At 48.7% G+C, this 26,665-nt stretch overlaps 1 protein-coding gene across 1 annotated transcript in view; it reads left to right on the top strand.

Annotated features, from left to right (window-relative positions):
• The window catches only part of Arhgef26 (Rho guanine nucleotide exchange factor 26), a 99,955-nt gene that overhangs the window by 62,764 nt on the left and 10,526 nt on the right, over nucleotides 1–26,665 (top strand). Inside the window, exons 7-11 of the mRNA XM_046431591.2 lie at nucleotides 1,454–1,583; nucleotides 4,030–4,104; nucleotides 6,874–6,963; nucleotides 9,246–9,400; nucleotides 25,077–25,286. Of these exons, the coding sequence (XP_046287547.1) occupies nucleotides 1,454–1,583; nucleotides 4,030–4,104; nucleotides 6,874–6,963; nucleotides 9,246–9,400; nucleotides 25,077–25,286 (660 nt within the window). The remainder of the gene's footprint in view (nucleotides 1–1,453; nucleotides 1,584–4,029; nucleotides 4,105–6,873; nucleotides 6,964–9,245; nucleotides 9,401–25,076; nucleotides 25,287–26,665) is intronic.

A 26,665-nucleotide genomic window follows, 5' to 3' on the forward strand; every position in this document is an offset into this window, starting at 1 on the left:
CTGTGTTTTCAGGGCTTTGTGTAGTTGATGTGCATCGAGGTTAGAGCAGTGACTCTTAGGGACACTAGAAATGCTGGGAATCTTTGAAACCAAGTAGACAGTGCCAAATCCATCTCAGACCATTCAGTCTGAACCCTTGGAGCAGGAGGAGGGACTGAGACCTGAGTGATCCCAGTGTGCCACCAACATGGAGTTTGCTTTTAGCATCCTGAATCTTCTCAAAACTATCAGGGAAAGGACATGTAAAACTTCTCAATTTGAGAAAATGAAAATAAAACATTTCTGTTATTTGTCATTCTATGTTTTTACTTTTTGTAGCCTTGATCCAAATCATCTAATTTTCAAACTTTTTTCTTTCTTTTTTTTTTTTATAATTTTTGGTACTGAGGATTAAACCCAGGGGCTCTAAACCACTGAGCCACATCCCCAGCCCTTTTTATTTTTCCAGTTTGAGACAGGGCCTGGCTAAGTTGCTGAGGCTGTCTTTGAACTTGGGATCTTTCTGCCTCAGTCCCCTGAGCCGCTGGGATTACAGGTGTGCGCCACCGCTCCTGGCAGTGTTTTTATTTATTTACTTTTAGTCATTGCCCCATCCTGCTTCCTGGTTCTTTTTCTTGCTTTTTTCAAGGCATGGGAGTCCAGTTGTGCTCCCTGGCACCCCCTGCCCCTCCCCTGGGAAAGGCAGGTGCACTGGAGGCCGCAGACTTCCACAGGGGGCTCAAGGGGAGGGGGAGGTGGCACAGGTGCATGGGCTAGTCAGCAGACCTGGGAGGTCTTACTTTGGTTCTTTTCAGGCCCCAGGTCTCCTAGGGGTGGAATCAGATACCTCTAATCCCCATTCTTTTCCTGGGCTCCTGTTTGGCCTGTAAAAGTCAAGTGCATGGATCTTCAGAGTGGTGTCCTTGGGAGTAGCTATAAAAACACCGTGGCCCGATCATCTTGTTCTTCATCAGCAGAGGAGGAGAGGTGTGCTGGCTTTTGGTATGAGAAAGAGGACCTTAACAAAGGGCCAGATGCCTCTTGGTGCCAATTCCAGCCCCAACAATATGTCTTTCCTAGGTGGTGGGCCAGGGCCAGGGCAGGGGCTGCAGCATGTTTCAGTGATGGTGGTGTGGCTCCAGGGATCCAGAGGGGCAGCTAGTCTGAATACTAATTTATACCTGACACGTTCATCGTCACACCACCCAGTCCTCTTCCTCTGTTTATGTCCCAGTTCTAGTAACAGTATTAATAGTATTGCTAACATTGTCACATGACACCACATCTGATCTTCAGCCTTGAAACATGAGAAGCGGAAGGGCCATTTCTGTTTCCTGGGTTGATGTTGTTTTCATGTGTTTCAAAATCGTTGAGAAGGGGTGAGCGCCCTCGGTGTTCCCTGGTACAGTTTCTCTTGCTGCTTAGCTGGATAAGGAAATATTTTGAAGTTTCTCTTTGCTTTGTTTCCCCTCAGAGCCACCAACCCCGCCTTCAAGGAAGTACTGTCACGGATCGAGTCCCATGAAGACTGTAGGAACCTGCCCATGATCTCTTTTCTCATCCTCCCCATGCAGAGGGTGACCCGCCTTCCTCTGCTGATGGATGTAAGACCTGATCTGTGGCCTGTCCCCTGGGTAGCCGTGCTACTGTAAACCTGATAAGCAAATTAGCCTTATTCCACTTACACTGAGGCATATTCCTTCTGTAAAACCCTAATCCCACGAGAAAGTGCTCTTTGTTGGAAAGTCTTCCTGTGTTGGATGTCTCTGGAATTTATCTTCAGTTTATGCCTGTGCCACCCCTCCGGTGGAGCTTGATCACGTTTCCCACCCACCCGACATTGTTGAAGTGGGAAGTGTATTGGCTTTCTCAAGGACAGAGCCCTGGTTTCTCTTCTGGCTGAGCTGAAGGTAGGACCCTGGGCAACTCACCACTCTGTGTGAGCCTCAGTTTGCTCAGCCTGGTCATTAGGACCCCTCCCATTTGGGTGTTCCAGGGTGCTCTAAGGCTTCTCTTTCCCATGGGAGGCATTACAGGACACAAACCTGGGCTTGCTATGCAGGGCACACTGGTTTTGGAAGCTTAGCATCCTGAGTATGTCAGTCAGAGTCCCTCTGGGAGCAGAGCTGTGCATGCTGGGCAGTGAGCAGAGGCTGCCTGGCACACCCTGCAGCTGGAGAGCACCTGGCTCGGGGCAGAGGCCTGCATGCCAGGTGTGCCAAACTGCAGCAGATAGCAGGGGCAGGGTGGGCAGTGGAGGACAGCCAGCTCCACACAGGTCTCACCCTGCCAGTGGGCCAGGCAGCGTCTTATTCTAAGGGATTACCCAGGGATTGTTATGTAGCAGGTGATTGAACTGCAAAACCTGAAGTTGTGAAAACCACATTGCTTGTTCTCAGATGGGTGTCCATCATGTTTAAGGACAGAATATAACTGGGTTATCAAAATGAAACTTTGAGACTATTGCTTGAACAGAATGGGACTCCAGAATCAAAAGAACCATTTTTGTCCAGTGCTGGCTGTTTAAGCCAAGATTGCCTGGTGGGTCTGAGCTTTTCTGGGTCACAGACCCCTTTGGGATTCTGAGTAAATCTATAGTTTTCATTCCTAGAAAATTCATACGTGAACAGATTTTTATATAAACTTGTGTGCCTAGGCTCCACCATGGGGTGCCTGCCCACAGGGACACAACCAGGATGTTTCATGTTGCTTTTGTAGCTATTAATGGGTCATACAATTGATTTTCAAATCACAGCAGTTTTTGAAAAATGAAGTAGAGTGGAATATGAAGAGCATGATGTGCACATGTCTCATGATATGTTTAAATGTTATTTCATTGAATAGTCTTGTTTCGTTTATGTGCACATGTGTGCTGGTTGCAATATAAATTTATTTCTTACCGTGAGTGGATCATGGTAAAATAACGGGAGAACACTCACGTAAACCCACTGTGGTACATTCTGTGCTTCTCACGTGGAACAGTCTGAAGCCTGACTTTCTGGTACTCAAATTTCAGGTCCTGATGGCTTGTGGGTTACCATACCTTCCACCCCTGCCTGATGCTGCAGACCTCTTCTTTCTGCCATGTGCGGGAATCAGGCCATCTGGGCAGAATCTAGATGTACTTAAAATATTATCTTTTTAATTTTTAAAATTTTTCATTTGGAAGTTTAATTAAATTTGTTAACCAAAAGGACCATTTTCAATAATTAACATGGTTCCCTGGGCTTTGTGTATCATTTCAAAAGTTATAAGTACAGAGTGAATATCTCCTATTCAGAATTCTTGGGATGAGATGTTTCAGATACTGGAATTTGTTTTTTTTTTTTTTTTGGATTTTGGAACAGTTGCATATGTGCCCTGAGGTTACTTTGGGGAAGGGCCCATGGGTAAACAGGACATCTATTTATGCTTTATGCACACCTTCTGCACAAAGACTGAAGATAATTTTATACAATATTTTTAAAAATTTCATGCATGGAACAAAGTTTCATAGTGTGGAATTTTCCATTCTGGTGTCCTGTTGATACTCAAACTTTTGTGGATGTTGGAGCATTTAGGATTTCAGATTTTCAGATTAGGCACGGTCAATTTGTAATTCAGTTTACCTTGAGTTGACCCTCTTCAAGCCCAGTTTTACCTTAGAACTAACTTGTGCTGTATGCCAGGTGCTTAAATGAGAACTTTACGTGAATTATTGTTTAACCCTTGCAGCAACCTATTATGTAATATTGACATTATTCCAGTCTGACAGATGAAGAAACTGAGGCCAGTACTGACTGGTGACTTGCCCAAGGTCATGTAACTAGCACAGGGCCAACCTGTGGTTCCTGGGGTTTGGAACCAGGCTGGAGTCTGTCCGCTTACGTGGCCATTCCCTGGACCGTGGGTGTAAAGATCGTTTCCCAGCTTTTTCAGTTGGGTTTTAATGTCGTCCTTGTGCATCATGTTGGTGCAGCATGCCATGTTCTGTGAGTGAGAGGATGTGGATGAGCGTGGTGTATTTTCCTGGGTGAGTCAGTCCACCATGTTGTTTCTTCTTTATTGCAGACCATCTGCCAGAAAACCCTGAGGGACTCTCCCAAGTACGAGGCCTGCAAGAGGGCCCTGAAGGAAGTGAGCAAGGTGAGCGCCGGTCCCGGTGGCCCTTGCGCCCCAGTGGTCCCCCGTGGCCCCACAGTGGTCCACGGTGGCCCCGCCGCGGTCCCAGAAGGAGCCTCGTGTTTCTGTGGGTCAGCCGTGCTCGCCCCCTTGCCCTGCGTTCTCCACTTAGCTGGAAAACAGGAATGTTTGCTGTGTGCAAGTGAAATTGGTTCTCCCTGCTCCAGACGGTCCTGGGTCATGGCTGAGCTGTCTCGTCCGCTCCTGGTGGTGAATAGCTGCTGATCCGACCTCTCCTTCAACAAATATTTATTGAGTATCAACTACTGGGCTGGGCATGATGCCAGCCGCCAAAAATATGGCGATGAATAGGACCAATGTGGTGGCATCACTCGTGATGTGTGCAGTGTAAAGAGGAGGTCGGGCAGTAAACAGAGACGGTGGCGAGTGACAGGGAGATGCTAGCTGAGGGTGAGCATGAGGACAGCCTCCAGCCAGGGCTCAGAGAGTGGAGGGACCCAAGGCCAGCGAGTGATGGGAAGCCTGAGGAACCCAGGCCAGGAGAGGGCAGTGGGCAGGGGGCTGGCGTGGGGGTCAGTGACTTTGTCCTGAGCTGGTGTAAGAAGTCACAGGGTATTGTGTGAAGGTGACAGTGGGGACAGGACCAGGGAGAACCCAGGTGTGGAGTTCAGGTATCCTTGATTCGGCAGGAGGCGAATGCCAGGGAGGAGGGGAGCAGACCTGCGGGTGGGCTGGAGGTGGGTGTGGTGAGCATGGTAGGGTCAGAGGTCAAGGCAGATGGTCTCTGGCTGGGCAGCTCACTCGCCCTCTCACAGGACAGAGGCAGGTGCTGTGAGTCCCACTTTGCACATGTTGCGATTGAGAATCCATGAAACACACAGGTGGCTGGAGAAACAAGCCTGGACTTCAGAGGAGAGGCCCAGATGGATGTGGGTTTAGGAATCCTCGGGACGGGAAGGATGGGGAGTTGGGAGCTGGGGTGGGAGGAGCAGGCTGGGATTGAACCCTGAGGTGCTGTACCACCCCGGCCCTTTTTATATTTTATTTGAGACAAGAGTCTCACGAACTCACCGAGGCTAGCCTGGAATTGTGGTCCTCCTGCCTCTGCCTCCTGAGCCTTCGGGATGATGAGCCAGGACTCAGAGGTCTCTCACTGTGATGCCACGATGCCCTGGCGAGAGGTCTTTTCATGCCCGTGGCACCCGTATCTGAAGGGGTTGGTGCTGCTCTGCTGCACACCATCAGTGACTTCATTGCTCAGGACGCCTGGGGAGCTTCTCCCTTTCTAACCTACCCTGGGGGGGCTACCTGGGTTCCTCAGAATCCCCCTCGTGGGACAATTCCATCTTTTGCTAATGGATTTGCTGTTGGGAAGTTTGAGGAATAAGATGGTGATCCACACTTAATAATGTCATTTTCTTACATTTAAAAAGTGATGCTGGGCCTGGTGGTGCACACCTGTAATCCCAGTGGCTCAGGCTGAGGCAGGAGGATCATAAGTTCAAGGCCAGCCTCAGCGGTTTAGCAAGGCACTAAGCAATTTAGTGAGACCCTGTCTCAAAAGGACTGGGGATGTAGCTTAGTGCTAGAGCACCCTTTCTGACCTCAGTGTGATTGGTGTGTGTGAGTATGAGTGGGTGTGTCCTCTGATTGTATTATAACCCTAGCACCTAAAACAGGAGGTGCTAAGTTAACTGCTCTTTTTCAATGAATGATATATTGATAAGGGCATCTATTTCTGTATTTGTGGGCTCCTATTGCAGAAGGCCCCTCCTTGGGTTCTATTCATTTAGTTCTGTGTTATAATCAGCATTTTATTTTATTGTAATGTGCACATATTATTTTATCTAACAAATCAGTAGCATTAAAATAAAATTTCCAACCTTTATTATTAACAATCATATTCATCTTCATGGCCAGTGACCCTTTTGTGGACATTTTTTTTTCCAGATTTTCTAGTTAATAAAAAGTTAGAAATTAAGTTTGTTTTGATATTGACCAGAGAGTCAAGTATATATTAAGTACTTGGCAGAAGCCTGTGGTGGAGGATTCAGGGCTGCAATTTAACTGACTTCCTTAGCATGGCCATCCTTGGGGTCCGTTGGCCATCAGGCCCCCCAAGACCTCCTCTTTCTGCACCCCATTTTTGATCCCATGCTGCACACAGCCTAGATTCCGCCTCTGAAGTTTGGTGGTCTGATTCCTGCTGCTCTGGTCTGGAAGTGGGCACGGGTGCAGCTGAGGAGGTTGAGTGGGGTTCCCAGCATAGAGATGGGAGCAGGGGACAGGAAAGGGCGGGATGGGTGGAGAGCATGGTGTTGGGGAACACCTGAGTGTCAGGGTGTTGCAGACAGAGCCTGTGTGCGCTTGAAATTTCTCAGGACTTTTTTTTTTTTTTTTTTGGTGGTGGTACTTGGAATTGAACCCAGGAGCACTCTACCACAGAACTACACTCCCAGCCTTTTTTATTTTTTTGTTTTTAGAGAAGTTCTTGCCAAGTAGACCTGGCTGGACTTGAACTGGCCATCCTCCTGCCTCAGCCTCCTGAGTAGGTAGGATTACAGGGTACCACTGCACTTGCTGAGGACCTTCTTTTCCTCCCGTCTGGCCACACTGCTTCTAACTTAGTAGAGCATCTTAACTGTGTAAAACTGAGAGTTCTTTACCCATGGGGGTGAGTCCTGGGCCTTCCTAGGTGCTGTCAGTCCTGCGGGACCTGCAGTAGAAGTGAGGCTTCTGCCTGGCCCTCCTAACCTTCTGCTTCTGTTCCAGCTGGTTCGACTGTGCAATGAAGGAGCCCGGAAGATGGAGAGGACGGAGATGATGTACACCATTAACTCCCAGCTGGAATTTAAAATTAAGGTATCCTTGTGCCTATGTTAATTATTCCTTTTGCTTAAATCTTATCAAAATAGGGACAGTTGAGGGCAGCCAAGTGAATAGGAATTTGCTTTTCAAAGAAGGGCCCTCAATTGGTAAGAGAGCCTCAGCTGAAGCAATTCTGACCCTGCCTCTCCAGACAGAAGCACCTTGCTGGCCAGGAGCTCTGTTATCTAAGGTGTACCTCCAACCCCTTGTTCCTGTCCTAGGACACCAAACTTGAGGGAAGGAGGTAGTTAAAACAGTAGAATTTTAGAGTTGAAAAAATACATTTGTCTAATATTTTCAAAATGTCCTGCACACAGTGGTACCCCATGAGCTGGGCCAGGGTGTTCCCCTAAATCAAATAAGGGCTTTTTTTTTTTTTTTTTTTTTTAATCTTTGTAACAAACATTGTTAATGGAAACTTTTTATTTTTAAGTTCATTTTTTTCCACAACTTTTTCTGGACGTGTGCTGCTGTCACGGCCTGTCTGATGCTGCTCTTGAATGGATGGCAGGGTGAACAAAGAGGAAAGTGACAGTTAATGGCAAATGTAGGTCAGGGCCATTCTTTGTTGGCTCCCAGTGAGTTCTGAATGGGAGAGAGGGCTCGTGATTGTGGTTCTGATTAAGCAACTTACAATGACTGCCCAGATGTTTTCCTAGAAAAAGTGTTTCTAACTCATGCATTGGAATTAGAGGGATCAGAATTTCATGGTGTTCTACAGAAAGAAGGTTCTCTGCCACATCCTGAGTTTTAGGACCACTCTTTTTTATAGTCACACCATTTAAATTTTATCAATGAGGAAAATGAAGCTGGAGAGTAAGTAACTGTCAGCAAAGTCACTAGGTGAGTGGTGGGAGATTCAGGAGCCGAGTCCAGGTGCCCTGAGTGGTAGGTTGGAGTGAACTTTTCTGTTCTAACCCCCTGACGGCAGTGACGGGGATGCAGAAACCTGGCTTACAAAGGGAGATGAAGGGTTAGCTCAGACCGCTTGGAAACACTGGGGAGTACTGATTAGAAATACAACATCTGAGGACCTTGTCACACCTCAGGGATAAAAGCTATTTCTACCAAGTTCATTTTCAAGATGAGAAAATAGGTTCAGAGAGGCCAGGTGATTTGCTCAGATCCTCATAGCAGATTTCCTGAGCAGTAGGAGCTGTACAGGGGCCACTCGGGAGTCACGGGAAAGTTCTCATTAAAGAAGGGACCCAGGGCGATGTGGTTCAGCAGGACAGCCTCAGCGCTGTGGGAAAGGCCCACCAGCTCACTCCAAATCCAGACATATTAAAAGAAAAGGTGCTCATTTCATCTATCTGAAATTTCACTGTGAAGGGAAAAATAAAAAGCATAAAAAGGTAGTAAGGTAGGTAGCAAACTGGGAAGAAACAGTTGTAACTCACATACAAGTGAAAGAGATAATGTCCCCGTTATGTAAGATGCAAGTGATAGGTATATTAGAAAATTACAAGTTAGAACGCAAAGATGCTTTACTTCACTGAGGAGAAAATCGCCATTTGAAATTAGGATAAAGAATTCCAGCCTTTAGCTTTATACATGATCCAAAGGTTTGAGAACACATGTTATTGATGAGGTTGTAGGAAAGGGGAATTTTTGCATGTTGCTGGTAGAAAAGATTGTTACCACCCCAGTGGTGAGCAGTTCGGAAAATACCATCAAAATTACAAGTGCAACTTACTACCACCCAACAGCTGTACTTCTGAGACGTCATTCTGTACTTTGTGTGTATAAAATGAAATAAATAGTTACTGTAGTATTTGTAACAGCCAGAAGATTGGACATAGTCTCAATGTCTATCAAAGAGAATGATTCAATAAATCATAGCATTATATGAAACATACATTGTTACAAAATAATGTGATATAACTCAACCAGGCTTTCAAAGAGAGTGGTGAACGGGGGCACCCACATGTGAAGCCGTCTGTACACATCACTATTACATATTGATTAATGCCTACTGTTGGTAAGGATAGATTTCATTACCTGGTTTTTCAATCTTAAGTGACTCCTCTTTAGCTTACCCTTTCAGTTATGATCCAGTGACATTTTCTCACTGACTATGGGGTTTCTATACCAGGGACCAAGGTGTCTCCCTTTCTCCTGGAGCATGCACTCAGTGATTCTCCAGTTGCACTGCGCCTGTGCCGCACTGAGATGGCGCGTGGCTGATGCCCCTCATTGTGTGAAAGCGCTTCTCGTGTTTGGCCATGGCTGAAACCGTGACCGTGACTGGGCTTGGCCCTGTGCTGTCTCTGCAGCCCTTCCCCTTGGTGTCCTCGTCCCGGTGGCTGGTGAAGAGGGGGGAGCTGACGGCCTTCGTGGAGGACACGGTGCTCTTCTCCAGGAGGACCTCCAGGCAGCAGGTCTACTTCTTCCTCTTCAACGACGTGCTCATCATCACCAAGAAGAAGAGGTGAGCCTTGGTGAGCCGCTGCCACCAGACCCCCGGCCCAGGAGTGCTGGACCCACTGGCCTGCTGGGGTGACCGCCCTTGCAAACCCGGGGAGGGGAGACTCGGCTTCTGCACAATGGGTCGTGGTTGTGTCTGCACATCGTTCTCCTTAGATGGCCTCTGGTAACGGGGTGAGCCATCTAGCCGACCTCGGTGGGGCTTGCACGGGGTGCAGGCCACACTCCTGAGCTTTCACCCTGTGTGGCAGTCGGTCCTCCACAGCCCTGGGTGGGCACTCTCATGGCTCCCATTCAGTGTCTTTCAAACTCCAGTCACAGGGCTTCTGTATAAAACAGATCACATGGCTAAGGGACAGTACCAGTGCCCCTCGTGGCATACTTTGAAGTCCGCTGTTCCTGATGACTGCTGATTTCAAGGCTTGCCCATGACCTGGTTGTGCAAACCATACTCCCTTTACGAGGCACAGAGCTCATTAGTGGGTGGCCAGCTGTGGCTCGCCTCTGCTGGTGTGCTCACGTCTGGCCCCTGGGAAGTGGCCAGGAGGAGTGCCCTGGAGCCTCTGCTATAGTCACGTCACAGACTATCCCCCCAAGACACGCACAGGCACACACTCCACACCCTCCTTGGCTCTGGGAACGTTTTTTATAAATGTGCCCAGTGAAGTATTTTCCTGCTTATTCTGTACTAGTATTTTATCTTCCCTAGAATCTGGACTTGGATTTTACAAAAATGTGACTCAGTGGTGTATTTCCATGTATGGAGGAAATAAGGATGTTCTGAACTGGTGGCATGTGACAGGCTAGGCTGGTTCACAGGGTAAAACTAAGCAGCGTGGAGAGTGACATAAACAACCCTATGAGAATAGGAAATAAATGTCCAGATTTATCATGAAATATCAATTTCAGTGCTGCTTCTCAGGTGCTTACTTTGTAGCTTGATAATTTGAACTAAATTGAAACACAGATTGAGCTTTACCTCTATTTGTTTTTTTGGAGACAGGGTCTCACTGAGTTGCTTAGTGACTCACTAAGTTGCTGAGGCTGGCTTTGAACTTGTTGTCCTCCTGCCTCAGCCTCCTGAACCTCTGGGATTACAGGCATGAGCCACCATGTCCTGCAAGCTTTTCTTCTTTATCAGATCATATTATGAATTACTCAGCTATTTGGCTGTATAGGCAAAGGAAAACTTTAATATTGTTTACTTTGAAAAGCCATTCTGTGACTGAGACAAATGTGTAAATATGCCAGTTTTTATTTTATGAAAACAGTGTTTCCATATCTGCAAGGAAAGGTTATTTCTATGAGCTGAGGCAGTCTAAACTTATAGTAGCTAAGTAAATTCCATAAATAAAGATTGGAGAGAAATTAAATTTTTGAATTCTTGTATTTTATATGGCTCTCCCATGAGATAGCATGTTTCTTTGGCTATGCAATGTTTTGCTTTTAGGCGAGGGTGATTATACATTCTCTTCAAATGCCAGAATTCTTGACCTTTGAACATTTTCCATTTGTTGAAATATTTGTTCCATCTCAATGGATCAAAAGCTTTAATTAATCTCTTGACTTAAATATGACTTAAATAAAATAGTATAGAGCCAGTCTTAAATAGTAATGCCATTTTGATTTTGATGACTTCAGAAGCTCGAAGAAAATCCTGAGGGTATTTGAAACATCACTGTGTAACTTATTTTCTAATCTGTACAGACTTCTGGTCATTAGGACTAAGTTCTGCACTGCCCCCATTGGCCTACTGCATCCGCCAACACGGGTGGGTTAGCCGTTGTATTTAATATTGCCACCCAAACCACCCCACCTTCGTTTGCTCAGGTGTGTTTGAACTTGTATTCGGAGCAAGATATTCAGCTCCACTGGAGAGGGCAGCCGAGAACCTGCCTTTGCTTTTACTCTACCTGGGGTCTCCTGGCCTCCCAGTGAGCTCATCGCGTTTCTAAGGTGCTCTCACTGAGGGAGTAGCATCAGAGGCTCTGCTTGCTTATGGCCGGAGATGTGGTGAAAGGTGACAAGAGACCATAGACTCTTGATGAACAGGCTGGTTAAAAATGTACAGTATGCACAGCCGTATTTACACAATTGCTTCCAAGAGGCAACTGCAAATGCTTTGCATGCCAGAGATGGCAGCAGCGGAGATACAGCAGCTTTGAGGAGGGCCATACGTGAGACGTGGCCATGAGCTAGAGATAAGGAGTCACTGCCTGTGCCAGCTGAGGAAGGGTCCACCCACCCCCTGCTGAGTGCAGTCCCAGGTGCAGCCCAGGGCTTAGCCGCAGGGCCTCCAGTGGCTTCCAGCTACCAGGCATGGAAGGAAGCTTCTAGCTGCAAGGCATGGCTCTTCAGGAGGACATTTCTCCCCCTCCTCCCTTCAGACTGGCAGGTGGTTTATGCTGAGTGCATTCAGAGATTGCTAGGTGTGTGGCCCTTGGCTTTAAGGATGTGTTTTACTTTTTCTAAAGAGTGCAAGTTCGGTCTGACTGCCGTCCACGAGAAGGTGAACTCTTTGGTTTTTGCAGCTGTGACTGGAAGCTATCCAGGGCATCACAAGAGCAGATGGTTCAGCTCGGTACCACTGCCGATTGGGCCTGATGATGCTCTGTTTGAGATGCCCTGTGCCCAGGGGATGTTCGAAAGCATCCATGGTCTCTGCTCACTGTTGACTGGTGGCACCCTACCCCTAGTTGTGACAGCTGAGAGCATCTCCTAGAACCACTCTTAGAGCAGTGGCAAACAAAATCAGCTTCTCCTTGGGTCGGTAAGGTGCACAGGCCTGGCCCTGCAGTAATAGTGAGGCTGTATCATAAAAATGCATAAATACTAGCTTGATGTACAACCCAGCTTGTGCCCAGTGACTTATTATAACAACCTGATTACAGACTGCAGCCACGTGTACAGCCTAATGGGTTAGATCCTGTTGTCCTTATCGTGTAGTTAAAAACTGAATCTGAGACCTCAAGTGGTTCGTACTCCCAACAGGTAAGTTTTGCAAGGCAGTTGACTATCTCGTTACTCTTCTCATCCAGTGCCTTATATCTGGCTTTCGTCTTGTTTTAATCCGATTTTTCACCACCGTGACCAAGAGACCCTACCAGAAAAACTGTAGAGGAGGAAAAGTTTATCTGGGGGCTCATGGTTTCAGAGGTCTTAGGCCATAGAAGACCAGCTCCATTCCTTGGGGCTCAAGGTGAGGCAGAACATGATAGCAGAAGAGTGTGGCAGAGGCAAGCAGCTCACAGGATGATGAAGAAGCAGAAAGACACTCTACTCTCCAGGTACAAAATACACACCCCAAGCCGTGCCTCCAGTTCCCACCTCCTCCAGCCACTCCCCACCTGCCTCCAGTTCCACTCAGTCAATCCCTATCAGGGGATGAATTCATTGATTGGGTTAAAGCTCTTGTTGTCTCACCTGTGAGCTTCTGGGGACCCGTCACATCTAGACCATAACAGGTCTTCCTTCCCAGTTTTGTCTGAAGCCAGAGGCAAACTTTTGTCCTGGTGCTTGTTAGAGTCCTGCAATTGCTCTTTCAGAGACCCACAGAGTGCAGTTTAAGACAATATTTGCCTCTCTCACAGTTCAGTAGGCCAGAAGTCCCAGATTAAGATGTTGGCAGTGTCCCCAGCCCCTCCGAAGGCTAGATAAGAATCAGGCTAAGGGCTTCTGTCATCCCCTGACTTGTAGACCCTCCCTCTGCTCTCCGTCCATGTCTCCATGTGGCCTTTGTCTCTCCAGTGTCTCTGTGCCTCTAAATCTGCCTCCTCTTCTAAGGACACCAGGTATTACCAGTAGTGTAGGCCCCCTGTAACAGTATGGCCTTAACTTGATGACATCTGCAAAGACCTCATCTCCATGGAAGGTAACATGCAAGGTAGATCTATATTTTTTTAAATTAATTAATTTATTTGGGATGCCAGAGATTAAACCCAGGGCCTTCACATGTTAGGCAAGCACTCCACCACTGAGTATATACACCTCCATCTGAGGTCTCTCAGATTGCTTTCTGTCCACATCTTCTCCATTAAACTCATTCCTTCTCTGGGGTTTGTTCCTTCTGTAGTGAAAGGCATCTCTGTCCACCTCGTTGCTCCACAGTAACCCTGGAAGACAGCCCGACTTTGTCCTGTCACTGTGACCCTTGCCTAGTCACACCATTCTTACAAATGGCTCATGAAATAGCTTTTCTCCATCTGTTGCCACCACCCTGGTCCCGGCCCCTTGAACTCTTCCTATGAGACACACCCAACTGGATTCATGGTGCCACCCTCATCCATTTTACATCCCACGGCCAGGGAACCAATTTAGAAGACAAACCTAGCCTCGTGCGGCAGTGCACACCTACAGTCTCAGAGACTAGCCTGGGCAACTGAGCAAGATCCTTTCTCAAAATAAAATAAAAGGGGCTGAAGCTGTATGTGCTCAGTGGTGGAGTGCTTGGCTAACATGTGAAGGCCCTGGGTTTAATCTCCGGCATCCCAAATAAATTTAAAAAACATAGATCTACTCGTCTGTCCCTGGCGAAACTGCCTGGCGGTCTTAGCTGGCCTTTTGTAGGAAAGCTTCAGGCCACCTCTGCCTTGGGCAGTTCCTCACCGCCAGCAGCACCCAGCCGAGGCCTGCTCTGAAGAGTGCGCCTGGAGCCTGGAGGCTCTGCCTGCAGGTCGCTTGCTCACTGACCGCAGCAGGAGGACTGACACTGACCAAGGGAAGTGGGCTGCAGGCCTGCAGCGGCAGCTGTTTCCTTTGAAGTGAGTGCGCGTGTCACCCTGTTCATCCTGAAGGCCAAGGGCCGGTGCTCCCAGAGCTCTTCCTGCTTCCCAGGCTGTTGGAGATGGACATCTGTGCAGAAGGGGCTCTGCGGTCACGGCTGGAGCTATTAGTATCTGTCTAGCTTTGCCACCCTGTCCTGCTTCTTGCCGTCAAGCCCTCGTGCCCAGGCCCGGGTGCATCTTGACTGACCCAGGACGAGTGTGGCTGCTCTCTTCCTTTCCCAGCCTGCCTGTGACAAGGAGTCTTGTGACCCAAGAATGAATGTAAGACATGGGAAGTCTTCTGAGGACTCTCTGGGACGTTTGTCTCTGCTGATGGAAAAGAAGAGCCACTCGAAGACAGCTCCTGGGCAGCCTCTGCTGCTCACCTGTGGTCCTTCCTGCGTCCTGATGCCTGTGCCTGGGGCCAGGGTGAGTGCAGAGCAGCTGCAGAACAGAAAGGCACTGGGTACGACCCACTGAGTCTGTACTGCTCTCCCAGCTTCTGTGCTGCAGAAGGGACTGTCCCATGTCAGCCGCCCTCGCCTGAGAAGTCTTTCCAAACCTCGGGAACTCCAGCAGCGTCTCTCCCAGGGGGAAAAAGTATCTGTGGGGCTTCCCAGACCCGCTCAACTAGACAAAGGGAGATAATTCAACATTTTTATTGCTTAAACCTTTTGTCTGAGAACGCGTGCTGCCTAAAAGTTAGTTGATCCAGGAATACAAACCAGAAGCCAGTAAAAAGAGCTTCCTCTATTGAGCAGCTTCGCAAATCCGGCCTAACGCGCTCTTTACCTTGAGGCTGTGTTGTTTCTGGAGAGATCTGCAGGTCACATTTCAGTGCAGTGAGGAACCACCTGATCAGCTACGCTCCAGATTTGTTCTGGCCAAAGTTAAGTAACCAAAAATGTTCATTTACCATTTCATGAAGGTGGCACCAGAAGTGAAGACGGCTGTGCCTGCCCGGCCCACAGCTCTGTCCAGGTCAAAGGCTCCCAGTTGCAGGAAGACGGTGAGGGAAGGCACTTGCAGACACAGGGAGAAGAGCCACACATCCCCACCTCCTGGTGGTTGCCCAACTGCGTTCCACGTGTCACCCATGTGCCCTTGGAAGAGCGTCCCCAGAAGAAAGAAGCCGGACCACCTTGCCTCCTTCTGGCTCACCCGATCCCTGAGTCTGAGATAGCAGGCCTTGCACCTGTGCTCACTATGGCCCTCAAGAGCAGTGGACACCAGATCACACAGACTCTGATGCTTGTAATCCCAGTGGCTCGGGAGTGGACACCAGATCACACAGGCCTGCAGGAGAAGAAATCGTGAGCTCAGCTGGCTCTGGATGAGAAGCTGTGCATGTTGCCGCCAAACACGGGAATTATCCAAGCGGAGCTTGGTTGGCTGACAATAAGTGCTCATTGTCTTCAGCCTAAAAAACCCTTTACTTAAAAGTGAATATATAACAAGAATAGAAGAGTAAAATACAAAAATTGCATGTCTTCTAAAATTAAAAGAGAGTTGAAGGAAATTTCAGCATGGAGGTAAAAGGGAGGGGGCATCTGCCCGCTGAACAACGCTTTCATTTGAATGGCTTACCTTCCAGCACCCACCCTGTGGGTCCATGTTCTGCAAGTGTTTGTCGAATGGTCCTCATGCATGGGGCAGGACGCCTGTAATCCCAGCGGCTCGGAAGGCTGAGGCAGGAGGATCATGAGTTCACAGCCAGCCTCAGCAACATCGAGGCTCTAAGCAACTCATTGAGACCCTGTCTCTAAATAAAATACAAAATGGGGCTGGGGATGTGGCTCAGTGGTCCAATGCCCCTGAGTTCAATCCCTAGTTACCCACCCTCCCCAAAAAAAGACCCTCCCACACTGGGTGCTTTGCTGCATACTGAGGAAGCAAAGGTCAGTGAAACAGACATGGACACACAGTTGACTCCAAGTGTTGTAGAGAGGGAGGTGCGTGGGTGTGCAGGACTACAGAGCAGCAGACATCATCCCCGTGCAGAGAGATGGATGGAAGCTCCCAGAGGAGGTGTCAGTCAATCTAAAGCCTAAAGCTTGAAGAGGACTTTGCCTCACAAAGGTGCGTGGGAGGCAGATCACTGGGCACAGAGCAGAAGAGGCCAGAATCTCGTCGCGCCACGTTCCCTATCGCAGCAGGTAGAGTCCTCTCTGACTGGTTTCTGTTCATCTTTTCAGCCCTCTGCCTCCTGATGATCTAGCCATGATGTTCTCAGGCACTGTTTCCCGTCACACCAGTCAGTGACGGTGAAGGCGGCAAGAGCCCAGGATTGGAGAATGTGCGGGGTGTGCCCTGCCCACTGTTCAGAGTATGTGCCCTGCGTGGGTGGCTCATCACAGTACCCAGGACTGTTCCCACGCTACAGATGAGGGCTCTGAGCGAGTTCAGGTGGAGCATCCCTGACCCTAGAATCTGAAATCAGAAACGCTCCAGGATCTAATACATTGAGTGCTGAAATGAAAAGTGGAAAATTTCACACTGGGCAACTTAATTTCATGCACAAAGATATTTGAGGTACCATGTAAAATTACCTCCAGGCTATGTGTATAAGGTGTGCATGAAACGGAAATGAATCTCAGGGTTAGACTTGGCTCCCTCTTCAAGATTCATCATTACATATATGCAGATACTCCAAAATCTAAAAATAATAATAAGAAGAAACCCAGCACACTTTTGATCCCAGGCATTTTGGGTCAGTGGTACTCCAGGTGTCTCAGCCTTGCAGGGTCTAATTTAACTCTCAATTTCTTTGTGTTTGTTACTTTTTGGGTTTGTGCATCTGGAGTATTTTTCCTCATTCCATATTATCACTGGGAAAAATGCCTAGAAACTTACACTTTTTTTGTTTGCTTTGAGAAGCACCATTTTCAATGCAAGGTTTTGATATTCTATAGTTCTGCCAGTTGCAGGAAAGGGGAATTGGCACCAACTTGTACTTGCCAGATTTTGTGTACCTTTGGCTCATCTAGCATGGGACTCTGGGGAAGTCTCCTTTTGTAACATTTCCTTCCTGCCAACCTCCAGGACAGTGGATTCCCACTTCCTGGTGCCTGTTCCATGATCACAGTGTGTGTCGATAGAACTTGAGCTCTGTGACTCGTTAACCAGTCCGCAGGCTTAATAAAAGGATTTTCTGTAATAGAGTGCCACCAGGCCATCCTTGCGAGCCCAGGGACTTCAATCAGAGCTTGCATTTTCTGAGGAGCTTGAATGCAGGAGGCTTACAGCCCTGCAGGCTCCCTGCAAGGGTCGTGACCTGGTCCGGTTCTGCTTTGAGGTTTTCTGTGAAAACGTTCTTTCCATCGTAGAAAACCAAAGTCCCCTGGTGTCGCCTGTCTTCCTTTGCAGAATAAACTCCTTCCTTGGGAAGTGAAGAGAATCTTGGATAAAGGGAAAGCAGCAAAACTAATTTAAAGCCCTTTTCCTCCTGGAACATTAGATTGCGGTGTTTCTGACTGTCAGAGCATTTGGTTCCAACTTCACGTGGTGAGGTGGCAGTGGAGGAGGAGTGTCAGTTCTTCCTCCTCTTCCTTTGTCTGTGTCACTGTGCCAGCACTCTGGAGTTCTGTGACATGGTGAGATGTGACTTCCTCTGAGTCTGTGTGGAGAGTTGACTTTGCTATTCATTGTTGAAGCTGCCACTCATGAGAAGCACGACATGATGCCTGGGGTCAGACAACCTGGGCATGTGACCCTGGACTCCATCTCTCAGTGCCTCCGTGTTCTCGTCTGTAAATTGGGACCATAGTGATATCTTTATCATGGAGTCCAGGAACATTAAATCAGGTGATGCCTATTAGGCTTTTCACACTATGAATGGTCCCTGCTAAGTAAGTAATTGATACATACTGTCAATTTGATCTTCAGTATTGTGCTTCTCTCCCTAAAGATCTTGCTATGAATCAAATTGTTGCCCTGCTAGTGTATTTTATTGTCTAAAAATTGCGATCTAAATCTGCCATTGGTGTACATCCAAAGGCATGGCACTCTCTAGACCCAGAACTGGGCTTATGGCTTTCAAAATCAACAGAATTTAGGAATAAACACCTTTATTTGTGTCTTCTTCTCCAATTAGCACAACAGATGGCACATGGGTGAGTGGTACCTGCCGTTCTACTTTATTCTTTATAAAATCACTTTTATAGTAATGACTTCTCACAGCGTCCCTGACCCCTGATGACAGTCATGTCACGGCTGGCCCTCCATGTCCAAGCCTTCCACCAGGGCTGGATGGAAAATACGGGGAAACCAAACCAAACGAGTGGTGTCTGCACTGAACATTCCCAGAGCTTTTTCTTGTCATTGTTCCTTAAACAGTGTGGCACAACCACAGTCCACACGGCACCTGCATTGTCTTGGGTGTGGCAGGTAACTGAGCAAGGATATGGGTGTAGGGGTGAGGGTGATGTGGAATGTGTCCCTTTACATGAGGAACATGAGCACGCACACCTCTTGGCATCTGGGGTCCTGATCTACCCTCTCAATGACCCCAAGGGATGAGGGTGAGTTTTCCTGTTCTGAAGGCAGTAGTGGCAGTCAGGCTGAAACCCGTGGAGGGACTTATCCACAACTGAAGTGACCTCATTACCCACTTGGGAAGCTGCCTGTGGCCCATCCTGTGCTCCATCCTGGCCACCCCAGTGGCATCCCCAGAGTGCTCACGGCCTCTCTGAACTGCCCGTCTCTTTCTTTGTCCAGGATGATGGGTGTAGAGCATCCCTGGCAGTGTGGACCTGCTGGGCTGCAAAGCCAGGCCTTCCTCAAAAGTCCGAACAGTTTAAATGGATGATACTATTTTACAAAAGTAAAAAGTCATAACCAGCAGTGACTGGGTGTTTGCTGTAAGCCAGGCAGCATTGTGAGAGCTGTACACACGGAGATAAGAATGTTGACAAATCTAGCAGTGTTGGTATTTTTACCCCCACTTTAAAGATGGAGTGAAGCACAGAAAAGATCAGTAACTTGCTCAAGTTCACAAATCAAATAAGTGACAAAATTGGGATTCTCATCAGACACTCTGAATCAAATCTGTGCCTTTACATGCTCGCTGAATACTTCATTATGTAGAATTGTATACTATTCCACTAAAAACTTGTTGGTATAGTTCTAAACCAGGCTTTCAAACTGAAGTCCAATCTCAGTCAGGTGGAAAAGTGTTTTAATCCCATAACTTGACATAAATGTCAGCGTAGTCCAGCGTCCTTGAGCGCAGTAGTGTTGGTCTACGGAATTTTCATTCCCCTTAAGCCCAGGATCAAGCGTGGGGGTTTAAAGCCATGTTTTTTGAAGGGGAAGGGAAGCAAGTTGAAATCTGCAGAGGGAGAGCTCTCGTGCATGCTTGTGCCAAATGACACAAGGAAGAGCTCCCCCACGCACTCCTGGGCCACCAGTCCTGGGAGATTGGCAGGTCCTGGCGTCCCTGAGGAGAAGCAGGAGGGTGTGCAGGATGGCTCTGAAGGGTGACACACAGCTGTCCCCGAAGCATCAGCTGCAGGTAGTTCCAGTGTCGCAGATGCTCACTGACGTCTGAGTCCTGCAGACTCCAGAGGAGAACCGTGGAGCCCAGGGCTGGGACCTGGTGGAGCATGGGAGTGGGAGGGAAGGCAGGCAGCTGCCCACTCATGACCTTTGCTTTCCTCCAGCACCTGGGAAGGGTCTTCTTCAGGACGGAGTGTGCTCATGCTGAGCAGCCTATGGCAAGGGAGCCTCCGAGTGGGCGGAGGGCAGTGTGTCTGTCTTGTTTGGATCCTTCTCCCCAGCATCTTTTCCTTTCAGTTTATAAAGGGAAGATGGAGGTGTGACTTGGGTTTTCATCTATCAGACCCAGGCCATGGAGGGGTCCAGAGCACTAAGGTGTGTGCGACCAGCTCCGGGCAGAGCAGCGGAGTGCTGGCCTTTGCAGACCGGCTCTGCCCAGCCTCCAGCCCACCTGCCTTCCCCCTCCAGGGACCACTTTCCACTTTATCACTCATGCCCAGTATGTGCCAAGACATTGGCCAACAAGCCTTAGGCGGGCCCTCCCCAGGGACCCACGTGTTGAAAGGCTTGTCCCACCACAGGCAGGACAGGCTGGTCACCCAGTTGGCCTGTGACTCCCCCACACCAGGGCTTGGTCAAGGAAATGGCTGAGGAGGGGCCAGTTACCTTTAGAGGCTTCCCCAATCCTCTTAGTGTTGTTTATTGAAAAACTGTCAATTCCCTGTGGGTTGGAAGAACCACCTCTGTCATAGACCAAGTCCCCAGCTATGCTTGTGTCGCAGTGGGTGAGCCCTCGATGCCCCCCTCCTCAGTCCCTCTGCCGGCTCTTGCCCATCTGCTGTTGCATTATAGTGTGTCGTAGTATGTCATAGGGCCAGTTCACGCCCACCTCTTTCCATCCTTCTGGCCATTTCTTCACATCAGTTTTTCCCATTATTTTAAAATCAGCTCAGTTACTCCCCCTCCCTGCCACCCCCCTCAAAAAAATTTGAGTTGTGTTAGAATTATAGATTGATTTAACAAGAATAAATACCTCTGTCACATTGAATACCCCTTCTTTGTTCACATAGCAGGAACCATTCAGTTTGATCCTAAATGTTGTGTGGGTATTTATTAATAAGACAGAGTCATTTTATCTAGGAAAGCCCTCATTTGGGTCTCACCCACCACTTATCACTCTGAGCTCACATCTCAGTCTGTGGATCGCAGCCAGTGGTGCTGCCTGCATGTAGCCATTAGGATGGAAAGGACCGTCTCTCACCCAGAGGGCCCTCCGCTATTCCTCCAGCACCTGGAGACCCCTGAGTGATGGTGGCCTTCACATCTGTGCATCTGTGAATTTTAGATCTTTTACTTATGAAATAGTTCAAGCCTGCAGGAAATCATCAGCTGCTAAGAGCTCTATCCAGATTTGACAGATACCATTTTTTCCCCCGTGGCAACATTACATGCCCTCCTTTAAAACAACAGAATAGATATAAAATACTGTCGATGACCTGGAATCCCTCCACCCTCTTCCCTCATCCTCCTTCTCCCAGGTAAGATTCATGTGCGGAAGATGATGTCTGTCCCTGTGATCACACTGCACATAGATAAGTCATTTGGGTGTTTTCAAGGTGCATTTGTGTTACATGGTCTTTGAAGATTTTCCTGACTTAAAGGTAATAAGTGTACACCCAATGGGAAAATCCCTCTGTAGAAGTTCGTAGCACTCTGCTTAAGAACGCAGCTGTTTACAGTAAGGCAAGGATCACTTCCGTTGCATATAACAGAACCAAACCTCCTCTGAGCTGCCTGACAGAGTTCTTCCCAGTGGGAACTAAATTGAATGGTGTGTTTGTCATAATACACTGCTCTCTATCCACAGTTCTTCATTTTGTTAAAAAAGAAACCTTAACTATCAGTAGCTGGACGGTGTTTCAGCAGGGACACCACCCCTGTTTGTGCACAGAGCCTCAGGCTTCTGTATGTTTGATGGGGGCTGATGGGGGCTGCCGCCTGCCCCTCCCCCCAACCAGCCTGGAGGAGCAGCTGCCAACTTGGAGCACAGATGAGACAATGAAAGGAAGTGTCCCCGTAAACGTCTCCTATAAGGAAAGGTGGTTTTTCCATTTGCTTTTTCCCTGAGCAATCTGACTTCCTAATTCCGTGGTCCTGATTGTTGCAGAGCCTGTGTAAACCATATGTTTGTTAAATGACAGCCACAGACGGGAAGTCTGATTCCCATCAGCTTCCCCAAGGCAAGGGGCTTCTCACCCAGCCCAGCACAGGCTGCCCGGTACCTTCTGGACCTGAGTAAGAGGAGGAGGAAAATGGGCGCTGCATGGTGGCATCCGGCCCTGGACCTGCTCAGCCTCCTCAAGCTCCTGTCCCAACACAGCTGTCCTTATGCACTGTGACAGAGGAGTGGCAGGTGCTGGCTGGCCTCAGGACAAGGCTCTCCATCCCAGTCCCACGTGAACCTTCGGGAGGCTGTGGGCATGAGCCTGTGGGAGAGAGAACACACAGGAGCTGGCCAGAGCCGATTCCTTTTCACCGGGTGTTCCATTGAGTTCCATTGGACGGTAGCAGACCAGGAAAAATAACCAATTTACTACTTTTGAATGGAATCAAGATTTTATTTTTATATTAAACTCACTAAGAATGTAGCAAAGGGCTTGTAAATCCCTACAGTATTTATTATACGCTACAGAAGCTGACTGGCCTGGATAAAATGGTGGTATTGGAGGATTGATGGTAGGTCAGTTAAAACATAGACAGGCAAACATGTTCCTTGCATCCTGTTTGGGATCCAGAAGTCAAACTGGGCAGAGTTCCAAGGACTTATCCAAGGACATGCTTTGCAGGTGGGGAAACTGAGGCTGGAGATGAGCTCCAGACTGGACGTCTGAGAGGGCCAGGACAGAGACCTGGTCTGTGTTAGTGGCACGGTCCTTCTCACTGCTCAAAAGGACAGTGGGGAAACATTTCTTAAATTTACCTTCTTCTGACTCTGTCCCTGCGAGACAGGGATCCACAGCTTGATGAAATAGGCCAGCTGGGTTTGCATTGAGCAAACACTGGGGGTAACGGGAGCTCTGACAACCAAGAGGAGGAGTGAAAGCTTGGGACTCGTTCCCCTGGTTCCCTCGGCGAGCTCCTGGTCTTGCCTTCAGCCTGTGGTCTAACAGGTGCTGCCCCCTGATGCTGAGCTCTTGGACTCCAGTCATCTTGAAAGACAGCTAGTTCATCTCTTTGATCTTATTTCTTTGGAAGTGCCTGTGATGCCATGCAGTGGTGTCCAGGGCCTACCTAGATGCCCATATCACAGTGTTAGGCCCTCAGTTGCTCTGTCTGAAGGGAAATTCACGCTTTTGACCCATTGGCCCTCTCTCTTAATTTGTGAATTGGGGCAGAGGCATAATTTGGAGGTGCAGAGAGAGGACAGTCGCAAGAAAACCCCCATTCCTCCTCTTTCTCACTTGCTTTTGATGTTATTGTTGCTGAGATTTTGCTAATTTTTAAAGCCTTTTTTCTTTTCGGTTTTTACCCTGTGTCTTGAGCTGTCGAATCCTGTCTGTTAAATCCTCAGGACGTTACAAACTTCACATCACCTACTTTGCTTCTGGTGAAGGAGATCCTTGAGAAATGCAGCCATGAGTGTTTGTCCATGTGGCCTGTTCTTCTCCTAGAAGCATCTGTGTGCCAGATGCACCTGGTTCTGGGTATGGGAAGTGTGTGTCCGGTGTGGGAGGGCTGAGGAGGGCTCTGGACACGAGATGCCACGGGAAGTTCCCATTATATCACTTGTTACCTGAGCAACAATAGTCTTCATCAGAAGGCAGTCTTTGGCTTTTATAGATGATGACGGCATTTGCTGTTTTGTGAGGGGATGGTCTATCTAAATTTTAGAAAAGATAGCTTTTTTCAAAGAGAGTTGCAAGGGAGTGGTTGGTAGGTACCCTCATGGAATAAAAGAAATTCCAAAATCTCTTGAACAAAGAGGCTTGTTCTGGAATTCCTAGTACATTTGATCAGGCACAAGGAATTTTATTTTCCCTCAGCTTCCGTGAGTTCATGTATTTGCATTTGTTATTAAGTAAAGTAATGATTCAGTGTTCTGAGAAGAGGGTCAGAATGTTTTGAATCTATCCTTATATTTGACAGCTATCTGTTGAGCTTTCCCACATCCAGCTGCCAGGATGCAGAATGGAAGGAGAGCAGTGTGCAACCAGGATTCACCAGGCACGCACAGCGTGGGGACATGCACGTGTGCAAGGAGTGATTATGGCTGGGTTACAAGAACTCGGTCACTGTGTTTGATCAGAGGACACAGGGGATCTGAGGAGGGGAACAGTGGCAGGCAGCGGGTTGTGGAACTGGGGGTTAGGACAGGGGTGAGTGGGGAAGACTGTGTGCTGGAGGGAGAGGTTGCAGTTGGCGGTGACAAGGTGACTGATGTAGAGCAGAGGACAAGGTCATTGGGATGATGAAGTAAGGAACTAAGAGACCAGGTGACAGTAGGGCCCTCTGCATGGAAATTCAGGGATGATGTAGGTAGTGCTCTGTTGTGCAGGAAGGAGGCCGTGACACCACACTCGTGGGGAGGGACTCGGGTCGTGGGGGTGGCAGCAGCATCAGAGCTGAGGTCTTTTCCGGAGGAGGAGCGATCGCTGTCTAGAAGCCAGGAGGAAAGCAGGCTGCAGAGAGCGGTGGGGGTGCAGCGCCCACCAGAGAACTGCACTTAGGGAAGATGCTGAGGAGTCGGGAGCTGTCACCAATTCCTCAAGGAAGGGCACTCCCAGAGGACACCATGGGAGGTGCTCGGAGCAGCCTAGCTGCTGAGGGAGTGGGCGCTGGACTAGGCAGGTTCACAGTGGGTGGGAAGAGAGTCCCAGAATGGAGGACCCTGGGGTGCTGGGGTGAGCAAGTTCAGGGCATGGCCGGGTTAACCCCGTGGCTTTTGAAGCAGGTGCCAGGGCGGGGAGGGTGGGAGAGCAGGGATGGGCATTGGGCCAGGAGCAGGCAGGCCTCTGAGGTTCTGCTTCCCTCCTCTGTCCTTGGGAGGTAGAGTGCCTGCCAGGCCCGTGGCTCCTCTTCATCCTGGGGGGAGTGCGCGGTGGAGCGTGACCAGGAGGCATGGTGATCTCATTCGCAAGACAGTTCCAGGATGACATCTGATGACACCTAGAGCATTTGAGACTCTAAACACTGCCCTTACACCCCAGAGGCCATTTAGACTGTTATAATTACAGTAATAACTAAGAGGCTTAATTAAGGGGGATCACCTTGGCTCACAATCAGCAGATATTATTGAGGTTCCAACTCACACTGTAAATTAGGTCTTTCTCCTTCTCCTCCTCCCAAAATGTGATTGGGAAGCTGACAGCATCACCGCCTCGTCCAGCGTAATCAACACGTCCTTTTCCCATTTCCTTATAGTGAGGAAAGTTACAACGTCAACGATTATTCCTTAAGAGATCAGCTGTTGGTGGAATGTTGTGACAATGAAGACCTCAATTCCTCTCCAGGGAAGAACAGTTCCACCATGCTGTATTCACGACAGAGCTCCGCTAGTCACCTCTTCACCCTGACGGTCCTGAGTAACCACGCAAATGAGAAAGTGGAAATGCTGCTGGGAGCCGAGACACAGTGAGTATATGCCGGGAGGTCAGCTGGAAAGGGAGCTCCTGTTGTGTCTTCAGCTGAGTACCTACTGTGTGTGAGCGGGACACCCATTACATTGTTGAGTACCTAGTGTGTGCTATGTGAGGAGGGCACCTGTTATTTTGTCAAGTACCTACTGTGTGCTATGTGAGGAGGGCACCTGCTACGTTGTAGAGTACCTACTATGTGCAAGCACAGACCCATTATGTTGTTGAGTCCCTACCATGTGTGAACATGGCACCTGTTGTGTCATTGAGTACCTACTGTGTGCAAGTGTGGCACTGGAGACATTTCCCCTTTGTGATCCTCTCAGTATGTCAAAGGAGGGATGTTATTTTTGCCCCTGTAAGTTCCAGCAGATACATTGTGCTTTTTAGTTGGTGTGGATTTTATGTCTATAGTGGGTTTTAAAATCATTTTTTTATTGATGAAAGTATGAAGCCTCAGGCTTAGGGAATCGTGCTCAGTGGTAGTTTAGTCCACACTGTAAGTCTTTTTCCTGGTGCTGAAGTCTTTCCTGTCACCTGGCTTTGGTCCACAGAATGTCCAGCTCTTCTGTCAGGAGAGGCACCGGGGTGGAAAGGGCCTGTGGACCCTGTGTAGAGAGGCAGAGCCACAGGGGTGTTCTATGTCACCAGTTTACCATGCGGCCCACCCAGCCCTGGCGATTTGGTCCACCTGGCGATTTGGCCCCTTGAGGGACAGCCAACCAGTTCATTTGCCTGGGAGGAAGCCTCCCTGCAGAAGTCCTCCAGGGCAGGTGTCAAGGAGGGTCAGGTGCAGCTGAGGAGGAGCTCCCTCCCTCCTTTGTTCTCTCAGGTTCCCACCTCTGCCAGGGCCCCCAGGTGGGGTGGGTGGAGTGGATGGTCAGCTGGTCGGCGACAGGCTGAGACTAGCAGACTAGGGTTATCTCAGAGAGATCTCCACTCTTGAGAGAGGTCTTACCGTGTTCCTGAGTATGAAAGAGAGACATTAGGAAAGTGAAAATCACAAGGCGTCCACATACAATGTTACATGGTCGTTTCCTTACTGTTGGCAGTAGGAGTTAACTTCTAGGGTGGAGAAAACCGGGGGTTCAGGCTGAGGCAGGGCTGAAGGAGATTCCCCATGCACTTGAGGCAGGCTTGAGGAGGAGCCTCTCCCCGACAGGCTTCCTTACAGAGCACACACGTCTTTCCTGGGGTCCCCGGGCTCTTCCCCAGGAACTGTGAGAGCCACTGTGCTGCTCCTTGTCCTTAGGTGACCTGTGTGGGACATGCCAGGGCAGTGCTTCATCTCCACAAGTGACTGAAGCCTTTAGCCAGGAGAGAGAGAGCCAGGCTTCCTTTGTTTGGGGGAATCTCTTTTAAAATTGGAATTAATAA

The sequence above is a fragment of the Marmota monax genome, unplaced genomic scaffold, assembly GCF_021218885.2.
Source record: "Marmota monax isolate L192 unplaced genomic scaffold, Marmota_monax_Labrador192_F-V1.1 WCK01_AAM20220418_F8-fsc00022, whole genome shotgun sequence".
NCBI classification, from domain to species: Eukaryota; Metazoa; Chordata; class Mammalia; order Rodentia; family Sciuridae; genus Marmota; species Marmota monax.